Source organism: Aspergillus bombycis, assembly GCF_001792695.1.
Source record: "Aspergillus bombycis strain NRRL26010 chromosome Unknown contig00019, whole genome shotgun sequence".
Taxonomy (NCBI): Eukaryota; Fungi; Ascomycota; class Eurotiomycetes; order Eurotiales; family Aspergillaceae; genus Aspergillus; species Aspergillus bombycis.
Genome location: NW_019170021.1, coordinates 210,131 through 225,400, shown reverse-complemented (window position 1 = coordinate 225,400; position 15,270 = coordinate 210,131). Strand labels below are relative to the sequence as shown.

General features: G+C 48.3%; 5 protein-coding genes across 5 annotated transcripts; 3 read left to right on the top strand and 2 right to left on the bottom strand.

The window, feature by feature from the left end:
• Positions 1–716: 716 nt before the first annotated feature.
• Positions 717–2,742, top strand: ABOM_002737 (Zn(II)2Cys6 transcription factor; the record flags this gene model as incomplete). Its single annotated transcript, XM_022529867.1, has 6 exons — positions 717–802; positions 858–929; positions 980–1,408; positions 1,461–1,682; positions 1,737–2,017; positions 2,087–2,742. 6 exons carry the CDS (start codon positions 717–719, stop codon positions 2,740–2,742), a joined length of 1,746 nt encoding a protein of 581 aa, XP_022391642.1.
• A 336-nt stretch (positions 2,743–3,078) lies between these two features.
• ABOM_002736 (serine hydrolase domain-containing protein) lies at positions 3,079–4,996 on the top strand (the record flags this gene model as incomplete). The annotated part of the gene is made up of 4 exons (XM_022529866.1): positions 3,079–3,652; positions 3,713–3,817; positions 3,876–4,137; positions 4,192–4,996. 4 exons carry the CDS (start codon positions 3,079–3,081, stop codon positions 4,994–4,996), a joined length of 1,746 nt encoding a protein of 581 aa, XP_022391731.1.
• Positions 4,997–9,705: 4,709 nt separating this feature from the next.
• On the bottom strand, positions 9,706–10,793 carry ABOM_002735 (isopenicillin N synthase family dioxygenase; the record flags this gene model as incomplete). The annotated part of the gene is made up of 3 exons (XM_022529865.1): positions 9,706–10,371; positions 10,424–10,588; positions 10,638–10,793. The coding sequence occupies 3 exons, from the start codon at positions 10,791–10,793 to the stop codon at positions 9,706–9,708; spliced, it is 987 nt and encodes a 328-aa protein (XP_022391732.1).
• Positions 10,794–11,968: 1,175 nt separating this feature from the next.
• ABOM_002734 (aromatic alcohol reductase) lies at positions 11,969–13,160 on the top strand (the record flags this gene model as incomplete). Its single annotated transcript, XM_022529864.1, has 4 exons — positions 11,969–12,058; positions 12,153–12,437; positions 12,514–12,840; positions 12,894–13,160. The coding sequence occupies 4 exons, from the start codon at positions 11,969–11,971 to the stop codon at positions 13,158–13,160; spliced, it is 969 nt and encodes a 322-aa protein (XP_022391643.1).
• Positions 13,161–13,384: 224 nt separating this feature from the next.
• ABOM_002733 (acetyl/propionyl/methylcrotonyl-CoA carboxylase subunit alpha) lies at positions 13,385–15,148 on the bottom strand (the record flags this gene model as incomplete). The annotated part of the gene is made up of 1 exon (XM_022529863.1): positions 13,385–15,148. One exon carries the CDS (start codon positions 15,146–15,148, stop codon positions 13,385–13,387), a length of 1,764 nt encoding a protein of 587 aa, XP_022391733.1.
• Between the last annotated feature and the right edge of the window lie 122 nt (positions 15,149–15,270).

Below are 15,270 nucleotides of genomic sequence, written 5' to 3'. Positions count from 1 at the left end.
TCTTTCTCCTCAATTTACTTCACCCGACATCACTAATCTTTTGTTCACTCCACCAATGGTCAACACCACATTTCCCTTATTGTTGTATTCACTTATTTTTCTGCAAAGAAGTATCTGATCAGTATTCATCTTGCATCCGGCCGTCTCCTCTGCCAATATTTTCCTATCACACCAGGTGACCATACTTCCACACATCTCTGTATTCCACATTCACAAATATCAAGACAACTATTATCAGATGTGCCCTTCAGTATATTATTGCCCGAGGCCACCTGTTCTATTTTTGATTGCTGCTTCAATTTTGCATCATGTCTGTCAGGTATAGCCTATCGAGCCTATGGACTTCACAACGCCTCCGCATTGCTGGAAGGTATGTTAGTCAATGTAGCTGCATGAGCTGTGAGATATGCGCAGCCCTGCCAAGGTGATAAATGCATCAACGGTATACCTTGGATCAAGTGTGGAGGCAGGTGGGGAAACGTAGCTGAACGCTAGTGGACTAGTAGCTGCTTGGCTGCGCTGCACAGCCTCACTTCCAGCTTCCTGTCGTAAATATTGTGCTGGGAGCTCTGCCAAGAGTCCACCTACGTTCTGACTGCCAGGCTGTATTTTCAATAGAATAGTACTTCCACTAGGGTGCTTATTTGGGCACTAGGAACCGCTTAAGCAAGCTTTTGCCCATCGACCGCGCACTTTAACCGGCAACCCCGAACAGCATGCCGCTTTCGAGTACCTGTCAAAGCTGTGCCAAGTCCAAGGTGCGGTGTGTACGGAATAGTGCACAGTCAGATATCTGCTCTCGGTACTGGCACAACAGCGCCGACGTGATATCTATATAGCTGACCGGGACTGTATAGGTGTGCACGATTGAACAAGCAATGTATATATCGCGAGACCGGTCGGCGGTTTAAGGGCTTCAAAAAAGACCGGTAGGTAATCATCAAGCAAGTATTGGGAGATAGCTCATTTGGCAGCGCAGGCAAATTGAAGCTCTTGAGTCAAAGATCAATGAACTCATGACCAACTCTGAATCAACTTCAACAAACCCAGCAGCCCCTGAGAATGCTACATGCAACCCAAACGGTGAAGTAACCGACGAGGCCACGATGGACGTTATTGCCCGAGGTCTAGTAAATATGGAAACTGCACAGTCTTTCTTAGATATCTATAAAACGGAAATGACGTTACATTTTCCATTCGTCGTTATCGCACCGCAAGTCACGGCCCCAGACCTTCGGCAAGAAAAGCCATTTCTCTTCTTGGCTATTCTCGCATCTGCGGCATACGCCAATATGCCACTGCAGAGATTGCTGGGCAAGGAGATAAAGAGAGTCATTGCTTCTTGCATGATTATGCGCGGAGACGTTTCGTTTGAGTTGTTACAGGGAATGCTGGTCTTCCTCGCTTGGTAACTCGCTTCGAGCAACTTATAAAGCATAGTCTCTAATGGTCCTTGGCAGGTCCCATTACCACTCCCGACCTCATCGCTATACGCAGTTTCTACAGCTAGCCATAAGTCTTATGGTCGAGCTGCGGTTGGATCGACCACCACAGACGAAGACATGGAAGACGGCGCTCAGATTCAACAAAGAGTATGCACTCGACGATGAAAATTATGTTCGGCCATCTTGGGGCCTGGATGAGCAGAGAGCCATTGTTGGGTGTTATTACCTGTCATCCACGTAAGCCTCCTTGTTGCAAGGCATGCCCCGACGTTGCTGAGATGGATGATCTAGGATTGCCATCCTCCTACATAAGCCGTCTTGTTTCCCAAGTATAGCCCCTTATCTCGAACAATGCTGCCAGTCTCTACACACCGAAGGTGAATTCCCCCCTGACAAGCACATCATGCACATTTTTCAATTGCAGGTTCTCGCAGAAAAGATTAACAATCTGTCTTGGAAACATGGCATCGAACTGGGCAGCATGGGATCTGCGGCGGAGCTGTATGTCAGCAACATTAAATCTGAATTGGATAGATTACGTAGTCAGCTTCCTGTTGGCTTCTATGAAACTCGTGAGTATCTTCATTAACCCAGTTAGAACATATCCGGTAGGCTGAGAATTGCTTTCTTCAACTGTTCAGCATTTATGGCTATGCAGTTCTATACCACAGAGCTATACCTCTACCAACTGAGCCTTTCTCAACAGAGTGCGCTGTCTTATCGGTCGGTATATTCCAGAGTCTCTGAGACATGGTGGGATGAGATCTTCTGTTCTGGCCTTACTGCGGTAGATAATATCCTAAACACGTATATGGGGCTACCGATAGGGGGCGAACAGGGGTTCAACAACACGCAGTGGGTACAAATGGCGTTCTGCATCCTAGTTGCTTGCAGGCAAATCGTCGCAGCTTCACGGATGGGAAAGGCAGCCCTACTTCCACAGAGTCGTACATGGCCGGAAACTTTGGGGAAACTACGGCAGCGCCTAGCAGCATTATCTACAACGCAGGTGGATCTGGACGGCGATCGGGACGTCTTTGTTAACTTTGAGAAACGTGTTTCTCGCATCCAGGGCTGGTTTGATCGCAACTTGGAGAGCCCAGAAACAACCTATCCTTCTACGAGCCTCGCTGCAGGGCAAGATGTAGGCCAAGATACTACGACAGAACTGTCGTATGACACTTCAACTGTACCCTTGGAGATGCCCGAGGATCCGTCATTGATTGGCTATGATTTCCAATTGGCTGCACAATTTTTCCTCCCTCCCAATCTTGAAATGATGACTGATTGGATGTAACAAGTTGTCTCGCCGTATTCAACCTCTACTTCGTTGGCGTCGTCCGTTCCTGTCGATCTGTCTATTTATTATTATTATTATTATTTAATACATTAATCTTGCTTGTTAATGCTGATCTGTGTTATGCAAGGCGCCCCCTTTGCGCGAGGCTGTGTTAGCGATTGTATCAAGGCTCGGACGCATCTCCGAGCCGATCGTCCTTATGTTGGGGCCGAATAGCCTCAGAGTTTGTACATGTTCGATCTCCGACCCGACTCCTAGGAAATAAATATTCAACGCAGATAACAATAATGACCATGTCAACTGAACGTATGAGCAGTCGAATTGCGTATCACAATGTCTAAGTCACATTTTACTATCATTCTCCCCGTCCTTTGTCTTGTTCATTCCGTGTCTTCATTCACCCCTTGTCCGCTGTTAGGACCGGCGTTCCCAGCATTCACGCTCGACAAGAACTCGACAATACTGAGATCTGCCCTGGCAAACCTCACCGGGCAATTTGACGAACTATATATCCAGGGCTCCGGTTCCCACGGAGAAGTGTCTCCCAATACCACATCGTTCAGTCTCTCGCTTTTCTCGACCAACGAGGGAACTGCGAGTGCCAGCCCATTCTTCTTCGATTATCATTACACGGCGCCTTCACTGCAGAACTCATCTAGCCAGACTCAACATGCGAGTCGAAAGAGTGTTTACCGCATCGGTGGACTTACCCAACTTTTCACCATCTGGACTGCCCTTGTTGAGGCCGGGGATACCATCTGGAATGATCCTGTGACGAAATATCTTCCCAAGCTAGCCGCAAGTACGAATAGTGCGAATGTAGCGCAAGATCCTATTCGATATGTGGACTGGGAAGATATTACCGTGGGACAGCTAGCCAGTCATATGGCAGGTCTTCCTAGGAACTGTGAGCATCTTTGACAAATCAACAGTACATTTCGTTCAGACCTAATCAGCCTACTTCTAGACTGTGTGGATAGCATAGAAAAACAGGGTTACAGCATCAATGACGGCTTGCCACCGTCCGCTGGCACTGGTGGTACTTGCACATCCAGTAATTCATCTCAAGCCGGTATGACATTAACTTTCTCCATACTATCACATCCAGGCCTGACGCATCTGCCGTCCAGAAACCCTCGTCGCTTTAGCTCATCAACCACCAGTTGCTCCTCCCGGAGTAACCCCCATATACTCCAACGTTGGATTCCAGATTCTAGGTTACATCATAGAACGAATCACGGGCCAACCATTCGAAGAAGTTCTCAAAAGTCGCATACTGCACCCACTCTCCCTCCGTAACACGAGTCTACGTGCCCCCTCGAGCAACTCATCCGGCATCATCCCAACAAACCCCGAAGCCAGCGGGTGGTCCACGCAATATGGAGCAGCACCGTAAGTCCTCCGCCCCATATTTCATCCCTACGACCATCCTAATCAGAAATACAGGGCACTCTCGATGTACTCAACAACCACCGACCTCTCCAACGCCGGAAAAGCGATCCTCAACTCAACCCTCCTAACCCAAGCTCAAACCAACCGCTGGTTGAAACCAGTTACCCACACATCCAACCCAGCCAACTCCCTCGGCTACCCCTGGATTATTTACAGCAGCGGAAACTACCCCAATACCTCGATGGTTGACATTTATACTTATTACAGCAGCATCGGCCAGTACAGCTCCTACATAGGTCTCGTGCCAGACTACAACGTCGGCTTCACCGTTCTCGCAGCCGACAGTGTCTCCGCGCCAGACCTGAATGCGCACGCTGATATCATCGGCGACGTTATCTTGCCTGCATTAATGAAGACGGCTGTTAAACAGGCCGGTGCTCGGTTTGGTGGCGAGTATACAGCTTCTTCTGGCCTTAATTCGTCGATCACTGTCTCCGTTGACGAGCTACCTGGTATGTTTATTGAGAGCTTCGTCAGTAATGGGACAGACTTCAGGGAGATCCTGGCTTCATTGATTGGGATTGAGGATCCGGAGGCGTTGAGTATCAGGTTGTACCCCACCGGTCTAGTCTCGGAGACGAAATCGGGTGGTTCCAGGGTGGCGTTCCGGGCTGTTCTACAGGACAAGAATGAGCTTGCTGATGCTGGGACGCCGACGTGTGTCTCGTGGATGGATGTGGATAAGCTAACATACCAGGGCCGTGCGCTAGATTCATTTGTTTTTGAGATAGATGGTGGTGGAAAGGCTGTTGGAGTGGAGATCCCTGGTTTGGTGTTGTACTTAAACAAGGCAAATTAGGTCGACGCGAGTTACCTGTGTCATTTGGGCTTGGCTTTTATTTGGTGGTAGCTATGATCATGGGGATGTCCTGTATGGGCGATAGGGGTGGTTAAGATCGTACATTATGGTTTATTCTTCGGGTTATTAGACTAATATATGTAAACTTCATGCTCAACATGCTACTAGCTATCGCTTAAGGACCAAATAGTTAAAACTACCCTATTACTCAACGTACCATACAATGACGCCCTCCAGAAGACATAACTGTACGTCGGATAATATTGAGAAGGATATTAGTAATCTGACCCACGAATATTACCAGAGTCGGAAGTATTCTGAGAATCTCGAGAATAGAGAATAGATCTAGAAAGGTTACTGCTGTGAAAGAGAATTCTTCAAGCTATCTACACGTGACTAGTATACAGAGAATATATCCCCTTGCTCATCTCCTACCAAAGAACATCGCTATCTGGCTCCACTGGGGCCTGTTATTGCTTACAGTATTCCCAAGAATGAAACTAAAAAATGTTATGAGACCGGGTGATAGTTCGGGAAGTAGCTGGTGGGATCTTGGTGGAGCTGAGAGCGGGGATCGACATGGTTTGATAACACTTTAAAGACACTGGCAGCTGAAAATTATGTTAATGCTACTCTGCCAGTCCATACTCCGTAGTTACCCGAGATAAAATGAAGTGGCAGTGTAGTCACTCCGTAGTTGCTCCAGCGGTCCTGCATTGCTACTCCCCATGAGGATCTGATCTGCATAGAACTAGCCAATCAAAATCACAGTGCATAAATATACTAATGTACAGACATGCATTACTTGCTTGTAATCTCAGCCCAATAGGTATGTTCCGGCGTCATTTCTCTACCAGGCCCGTAACGCAGTCTGAGCTAAAGCCGAGTGTTGCAGGTGAACAAACTAGTATCTGCGTCCATTTTTTGGCAGCAGAGAACGACCCCGACCAAGCAGAGTGCAGGTGGAGATATGGATTGTGCCTCGCTTGGTTCCTTTGATCTGAACTGGACTCGGCTATGATTAAACCAGCCATCAGCTAAGGGCTCTCTTGTGTAGAAGCCTAGAATGGTTAAGTAAGCGGATTGATTTTAGTGGTAGAAAACTGGTAGGACCGGCCGACACTGGTCATTTACAACCATGCCCGGGGCTTCCGGGTGTTGACTCGACGGCCAGCAGCATACCCGAGCCAATGATGTGATATGACAGTGATAAACCGCAGATCTCGGAGTCGAATGGCTTATATCGACGCCCTGGAGAGCTGATGGCCCCCAACTGACCGGGAGCAGAAAGTGCACGTGTGCGACTTACTAGGTAGTCGTAAGCCTCTGAACTATTCCAGCTGTTCCAGCTGAGCAACTGCAATGAAGGTTTCAGCTGAGAGATGGAGACACTTTCGGTTGTATCAGAACGCTTCCCCATCTACCGAGTGAGTGACGCTCACAAGACATGCAGGCTTCTTATGGGTCCGTCCTTCAAGTCCCCACAGAAGGTCACCCCCATTACTGGCTGCTTTACACAAGAGTGGCCTCGCGGAAATGTGATATATTCAGGGGTAATGTGAAATGCGCAGGCAGGGGGCTGAGCTGAACAAACCCTCTTTCTAGATTACTGACGATCGGGATCTTTTACGCTGCCTTGACCGTAATGATAGATGATTTCACTTGTATGAGGGAATTACCAGGTTCAAAAGGAGGGTATAAAGGGGTCGACCATTGTCAGAGCTGTCAAGAGTCATTCATCAAAGCCATTCAACACATTTCCCAAAAGACTTTGCATTATCTCGTTATTCTCCAACACGCCGAAGTCAAGCCAAGATGTCAAAGAAACTTGCTTCGTGGTCCTTCACAAATATCGACGATAACAAAGAGTCCGTGGATTCTATTCCCCATCCAGACCATGGCCGTGGAGATGAATCCATTATAGAGGAGAATGCCGATCATCGTAGAAAGGTCATTCTAAATGACTTCGCAGACGGTGGAAAATATCGCTGTAAGCTGGACTTTCCTTGATGTCTATCTGCGACAATAGCTGATTCCCTTTCCCAAGCCATCGTCAAGGTCCAAACTCTGTTCAAAAATGGGAAATGGACCATGGGCACAGGATGGCTGATTCGCAAGGACCTTGTGGTGACCGCGGGTCACAATGTTTGGAGCCTCAAACAAGGCCAAGCACGCCAGGTTAAGTGTTGGATTGGATACCATGGTCGAGGCTCCGTCGAAAAGGACTCTGTCCAGCACAGCATGGCTCTAAACGTCGTCACGACCGAATTGTGGGTGACTCAGACCGGGGACCGTCTGCACGATGTGGCCGTCATCCAGGTTAGAGGTCCGTTCGTGGGTGACCTCAAACCCTTTGAGTACATAGAAACCCCCATATTCCAAGCGCAAGGGGTAAAGTTGCAAGTTGTTGGCTATCCAGGTGACAAGTATGAGCATTATCAAAGTCTCGACGACAAGGGTGCTTGGATGTGGTGGGCTCAGAGGAGGACCACCTGGAGCTTGGAGACCGCCCATGGTCATATGCTCGAGTACCGGATTGACACATATGGTGGTGAGTACGGCCTGGTGATGTAACGTTGCCACTAATATTGACACTTTGCTCGCTTGCAGGACAATCCGGAGCACCCGTCCTATGGGATCAAGGGAACAAGTTAGTAGCCATAGGAACTCACTGCTACGGCGGTGGCGACAATCTACCGAATTCCGGGAATCCTATCGGAGGAGCTACGGGAACAACTACGACGACTTTTTGAGAATGTTCAAAGCAAGCAGCGAAGACGAACCGAAGCCCCTGGGCTCGATGGAGATCAAGTACCATGACCCCGCCTCTATTAGCGGGGCCGATGAAGGCAGCGAAGAATCGTTCTGGGATGTTTTCAACAAAGTGGTCAAGGTTGGGTCGGTGACTCTGCCCATCGCCGGCTCCTTCTTGGGACCGATCGGTACATTGGTCGGCACCGCTGCAGGAGGACTGCTCGGGGCCCTCGCCGTGCCGGAATCTTTGAGTGACGACGAACAAGAGAAAGAAGAGCTCTACGAGGCAGCTGCCCAGCGAGCCCTACTTGCCGAAGCTACCTTGCAATCTATCATCCGACTAGGAAGATCCAGAGAGTCGGATCAAGTCTTCAACAACATGAAAGAGATCTGGAAGCATAACTATGTTGAGGACGTCAGCAAACTTCAAGGTCTATTCGACCCAGTCCTTAAAGACTGCGTATTCCGCGCTACTATTGAGCATTGGTACAAGGCAAACAGTCACCAAATGGGTCAAGAATCCGTCAACTTTAAGCCCCTAGAAGCTAGGCCCAAGAGTGCGTTTATCAATGAGCTCTTTGAGACTGGCAAAGAGGAGTCTTTCAACTGGATCGGTCCTCTGGTGAAGGAGGCGATCGTCAAGGCAAAACCAATTGTTTGTCAGACACTGAAAGCCGTTATTGAGGGGATCGTCAAGAAACTTGAAGAAAGCAGTGATGACCTTCTGGCGCAAGACGGTAAAGTTCTAGAACGTGCGATTCTTGCGGATTATGCTCTTCAGGCTATAGAGAGGCTTCCTAGCGATACACTCCAGCAGCTGACGCTTTTCGCGAACGACGCCGGAGAGGAAGAAAGCATTATTGACTCCATCAGGACCCACGTTCGGAGATTTGGTCCAGTCATTCTCAAGTACGGGAAAAAAGCGATCAAGAAGGGTATCCCACTGCTGATTGACGCGCTTAAGGAAAAGCTCGAAGCCGACGACGAGATAGATTCTGTACAAATACAGGAGATTAGCGCGAAGGAGTTGAAGAATCAATCCAGGACAAATGTCGTGATGGTCAGTTCTGCAGCACGTGACGAACCCATCAAGTTGAGTAATGGCAATCGTCTTCAGGACTCTAACCCCGATTCGCCCGTCTCTGAGCCAAAGTCCCCGGTATCTCCTGATTCAGTAGAGGAAGAGCACGCACATATTCCTCTTTGAATCAAACACACATCCCCAACACTGGACTTGGTTGTTAGCAAGCCCGGGAAACAATAGTCTCTTTGAACAACCATCAAGATGTCATTACTAGTGTAGGTTGATAGCTCAGACAGATCTACAAATGCCACTCCTTCATCATAGATATATACCCCAAATCACTGAGAGATGGGTATCTCTTGCCCATTGAGCCTATGATGCCGTGGAACGATGGATGTATCATTCTATGCAATTCATCATCTTTCATCTCCCCGTGAAAAGAGAAGCTATTCTATAAGCACCATCGTCCTACTGGCGCAGATCTCACTATCGATTTTGAACAAAACACTCTCTGAGGTCTCGATCTCCAATGTCGATGCCCCTCCAAAACGGAGAGCACCACGAGTTCCTGCTGGGCGTCATGGCTGTGATCTGGGACCAATTCAGCTTCCCCGACACAAACTACCACTGGGTATCGTGTGCCGCCTACGGAATTTCACCTGGCAAACCTCAAGAAGAAATCGCCTCTCTTTGCACGTGTGCGATCTGCAGCCACAGAGGTTGGTGAAGCCTACTCTATGTCTTAATAGCGGTATTAATTGAGACCCCTACAGAGTCCTATAATCCTAGATAGAGCTATATTTTATATTCAATATGAAAGGAAAAGAAAAGAAAAGAAAAGAGAAACCCGTTTAAATTTTTAGCTATAGTATAAAAATATATATTCAAAAGAAATAGATAATATAACGTGTAATAAACCTAGATACAATGCTTATTTAAACAGTCTGGAAATGCGAAGATTTTGGAAATCCCATGCGTTTATGTCCTCGTACCGACAAGGGGTTGAAGGCGTAATGAACTCCTTGAAGGGGAACAGGGATGACGAGCGGTTCGGCTTCGCAAAGTATGCGATCGAATACCGTTCAGGAATGACTGATTCTGAACCAACCTTAACAGAAGGCGGGTATGTGACACGGTGGCATGCAGCGCGGAAAGTATCGTTTGTCAGTCGCTGCATCGAGTCGCCAATATTCAGAATGATCTCTGTCTTGTCGGCTGACTCGATGCCGCGGAAGACACCAGGGTTTTGCTGGTCCTCGACCTGCAGCCCGCCAACAGAGTCCTGGAACAGCATGGTAATGCTGCCGAAGTCGGTGTGCTCAGCAATGCGTGTCGCGGTGCCGTCGGCCAATTCTGATGCGGGAACTTCTGGATAGTGAAGGATGCGAAACTCGTTCTCGGCTTTGCTGTGCAGGGCTACCATTTGCTTTTCGTCAACGCCGAGGGCCTTGGCAAGAGCAGCGAGAATCTCAAGCTCGAGCTTGAAACATGTCTCGTAGAAATCTTCCATAAACTTGCGGAAGCCTGGGAGCTTCTCTTCAGGAACCCATATGTTGTCTACGAGCTCATCGCGAGGTGAACCGAAGTCGACTGTTTCCTGTATGGTTCTTAGCATGTGACGGTTTGAATCCTGGTAAGCAAAGCCATACCTTGATATCACGAACGAAACGTCCCTGTGGAAGCCCCTTCTCATAACCACTAATACTCGAGATGGACTCCTGTCCAACATAGCAGTAGCCCCGGTTCGGGTTTGCCTCAGGAGGGTGCTTGGCGAGCATCTTGTCTTCATGTGGAAGGGCAAAGAACTTGCGAGTCTGGGGAAATCAGCATCAACCTCGGACCCAACAAAGATGCCCAACTCACCCAGTCGAATAGTTCATGAACGAGCTTGTCCGGAAGGCCATGGTTCTTCAGCTTAACGCCACCGCGAGTCTTAAGGCCATGAAGCAGCTCAGCAGAGATCTTCTCCCTTTGTTCGGGAGTTCCCTTCAACAAAGACAGGTCAAGAGTCTCAGACATTGTGACTAGGAATGGAAAGCAGATCTTGTTTTGGTGGATACGTTGGAGGGGTTGATACAGTAATGGGGATCTGGAGAGGGCTTTGAGCCCGATTTATAGATCCGTCAGACGAGGAGTACATTGTATCTAAACGCGGGGATTTTGCAACAGGAAGGTGAAGTCCAATACCCCGGGATTTTGATATCAACACTTTGCCTTCCCAATCAATCCTCGATCTATCTTCTGATTTCCCGAATAGTCGGAGTGGATCCGAGATCACTTTCCTCAACCAGAAAGGTACCAATCAGAGCCCCCATAATTGTGGGACCTAGCCACAAATAAGGCAAGTCAATCGGGATGACTTGACGACTTTTGTTTGTGGCAGTCAGCCCCTGACCAACCAGTATCCAACCAGTATGTCCATCAATTGCCATGGAGGATATAATGAGGGCAACTGGATGCTAGATTAGATACATGGAAAGCCAATTTGTTTCTCAGAATAACCCTAGATAAGCTGTTTCGTCAATGGTTGCATCTACGGCACTTTGTATCCAATGCTACTCCGTATATGCAACTACCATCCTGAGGATAACAGCAAGTGCCCTACATGGGAAATAAGGCCTGCACCCTGACGAACCCTCAGATGTTTTGAAGTAGGTGATATATTACGGATATGTTAAGATTCTTACGAGTTTATCCCTTCAAATTGTCCTCTGCGTAACATACCGATTCTTAATATGCCTCAGTGCCAGTGGTGTCCTATGGCGAGTTTTGATCCTATTGACGCTTGAGGAACATTGCCAGGATGCAACCACAGATCAGCATAGTAAGTAGGCTACTGGCTGTCTGCCTTATTTCCGAGACTAAAAATGCAGCGGTTATCCTTGACGTCACTAAGTAGGCAAATTACAATGGTTAGACTGCGTTATGAATTATGGACATAAAGTTATGCAGTGAACCCAGTGCACCGGCTAAACACTTAAAAGGTCTTCACAGCTTCTGCTTCCAAGGTTTCAAGCTGTTTTACTGGTTAGTTAGGTATTGAATACCGATTAGTAATGATTGATAAGCTTAACTCACTGGCCATGACTGCACTCTGTAGCTACTTTTAATAAAGGGCATTGGACTAGTACACACTTATACCCTGATTTATAGTCCATAATAGCTTTTCACCTTATATCCTACTGTAGTCGAAAATGTCTACGAAAGAAAAGGTTTTGCTCCTCGGGGCTACGGGCGCAACTGGGGGTTCCATATTAGATGGCCTCTTAGAAGCCAACCAATTTGTATGTTAAACCGTTCACTCCTCTCATTGACAATGCAATCGCTTAACGCAAGGCCAGCTACTTATGTTGCTAAACTTGTTCATTACAAATTTAGGATGTTGAGGTTCTAGTACGGCCTAGCTCCGTGGAGAAGCCATCTGTTCAGCAAATCAAGGATCGTGGTATTCCACTACGTGTGTCCGATCTAAATGTTTCCGAAAAAGAGCTTGTTTCTACTTTGCAAGGTATCGACATTTTGATCAGTGCCATTGGGCCCCACGACCTCCTGCAGCAAAAGACCTTAGTGAAAGCTGCAAAGTCTGCAGGCATCAAACGGTTTATCCCTTGTGCATTCATCACAGTTGCCCCACCACAAGGGACAATGTTGCTTCGCGATGAGGTATGTGGCTCTAAACAGCTGCAAGAGAAAGAATCACCCTTCAATGGCTGTCTAACATCCGTGAAACAATCACCAGAAAGAAATTATATATAACGAGATCAAACGACTAGAGTTGGCCTACACAGTCATCGACGTTGGGTATTGGCATCAAATCTCCTTTCCCTGCTTACCATCCGGACGGGTGGACTACGCAGCATTGGTGCCAAACACCACTATCCATGGTGACGGCGATGCCCCAAATATACTCACAGATATCCGTGATATTGGCCGATTTGTCTCACGTATTATCGCCGATGATCGAACTGTGAACAAGTATGTTTATACTTGGGGTGATATTCTGACTGAAAACGAGATCATGGATATCGCTGAGGATCTGTCAGGCGAGAAGGTTGAAAGACAATATGTGCGTATGACCCTGGATTTCATGGTATATATACTCACTGCATTTATCTATAGGAGACTATTGAAGAAAGTGAAAAAAGACTCAATGATGCCCAGTCTGCCCTTTCTCTCGACCCGGCGGATCCAGCCAAGCGGACCTTGGTCTATATTACACAATATATATATAGCAAGTACGTTCGCCAGGATAACCAGCCTCACTATGCAAAGTACCTTGGGTACCTTGACGCGAGAGAGTTGTATCCCGACTTCAAGCCAATCTCTTTCCGGGAATTCTTTACCGAAGTTCTCAATGGAAAAGGCAAAAGGCCCTATGGCCATTGAGGCATTCGCGCTGATTTTGGGTGGCTGCACCTGGCCTACGCTTCATTGAGCGTCACACTGTGACTCTGATAACTACTACGCAATTAATCCAAAGATAGTGGAAGACTAATGTAGTGACTATGCAGTGAATGCATTGCATTCAACATACTCTGTATTAAGTGAGAATTTATATCTGGCTCTTTGTCATTAGCTATCATAATTAAGTACTTGTATGAGTCTATCTTTCAATTCTTGAACATGAGCTCTTCTTGATCGAATGTAAGTATCACGCTCCCTGCCTGTACATATTCACCCTCTTTAACAAGAAGGCGAACAATCCCGTCTCTCGGTGCTGTGACTTGTGTATCCATTTTCATTGCCTCCATCACAGCCAGTAGATCGCCTTTACGGACAGATGCACTGTCAGGGACCTTGAAGGCCCGAAGTGTTCCGGAAACTGGGGCCATAATGTCACCGCTCTCTTTCTTTGCGTTTTTCTCATTGGCACTTGGTGAAGAGGATGCTATTGACCCGATTCCGCTCAGAAGCATGCTTGGTAGACCCACAGACACCAGCTTGCCATCAATCTCCAGGTGAGTCCGAATGAGTTGCTGTTCGGGTCCTGGGTCCGGCCGTGGAGCGGAGGCCAGTGTCCCCGCGAAATCGGTTTCTACCCAGCGTGTGTGCACGTGAAAGCCATTGGTGCCCAGGAAATCGTCCGAGTTCAGCGTCTCAGTGTGGAACGGCAGAACTGTCGCGACTCCGGTGATGTGGAATTCTTTCAGCGCACGACGGGCACGACGCAGTGCCTGCTCACGGGTTGCGCCAGAGACAATTAACTTCGCCATTAGAGAGTCATAAACAGCCGGAATAGTCGATCCTTGAACAACACCACTGTCTAGACGGATGCCAGGACCAGACGGCGGCTGAAAAGTCGTGATCTGCCCAGGGGTTGGTAGGAACCCCCGACCCGGGTCCTCTGCATTGATGCGGAATTCGATGGAATGGCCCCGGGGAGGAATGGGCGATGAGATGCTTAGCGGAAGTCCCTCGGCGATACGGAACTGCTCCACGACCAAATCAAGTCCTGTGGTCTCTTCCGTCACAGGGTGCTCAACCTGGAGTCGGGTGTTGACCTCTAGGAAGGAGACACTGCCATCGGCTCCTAGGAGGAATTCCACCGTGCCAGCACCAGAATAACCAGCCGCGGAACAGATTGACTGAGCGGCATTCTGAATCTTCTCTCGCTGTTCCACAGTCAGGAATGGAGCTGGAGCTTCCTCGATCAATTTTTGATGTCGTCTTTGTACGGAGCAATCGCGTGTTCCAACCACCACCACGTTACCATGTTTGTCAGCTAGAACCTGGGCCTCGATATGCCGCGGACGGTCGAGATATCGTTCTATGAAACATTCTCCCCGGCCAAATGCCGCCGTTGCTTCCCTGACAGCAGACTCATAGCACTCTGCTACCTCGTCCATCGTCCAAGCGACCTTCAAACCGCGCCCACCACCTCCATGGGCGGCTTTGATCGCAATAGGTAGGCCATGCTCTCTCGCAAAGGCTACCACTTCTTTTGCTGTTGATACAGGCCCATCGCTGCCGGCTACGAGCGGTGCACCGACGCGTAACGCGATGCGTCGCGCCTCGACCTTATCACCAAGCGCCTCAATCACACTTGGATCAGGCCCGATCCAAGTCAGTCCCGCATCCTGTACTGCCTGAGCGAATTCTGCCCGTTCAGATAGAAATCCGTATCCGGGGTGAATGGCATCTGCCCCGGCACGTTTTGCTAAAGCAATAAGCTTATCGATATTGAGGTAGGTGTCGGCGGTTTGGAAGCCCTTCAGTCCATAGGCTTCATCGGCGAGACGAACGAAAGGTGAGTCCACGTCCAGGTCTGAGTACACCGCAACTGATCTCACGCCGTAATCGTAACAAGCACGGATTATCCGGACGGCGATTTCCCCGCGATTCGCAATCAATACTTTCTTCAGTGCTTTTCTCATTGCAATTTTGATATATGATTAGAGAGGGTTTACGAGCAGAAGGGACAAACGATATCAGAGATAAACCGTGGGACTTGGGATTTTCTCAACCACGTATCCTGTACTCCTTCACCTTCCAATGA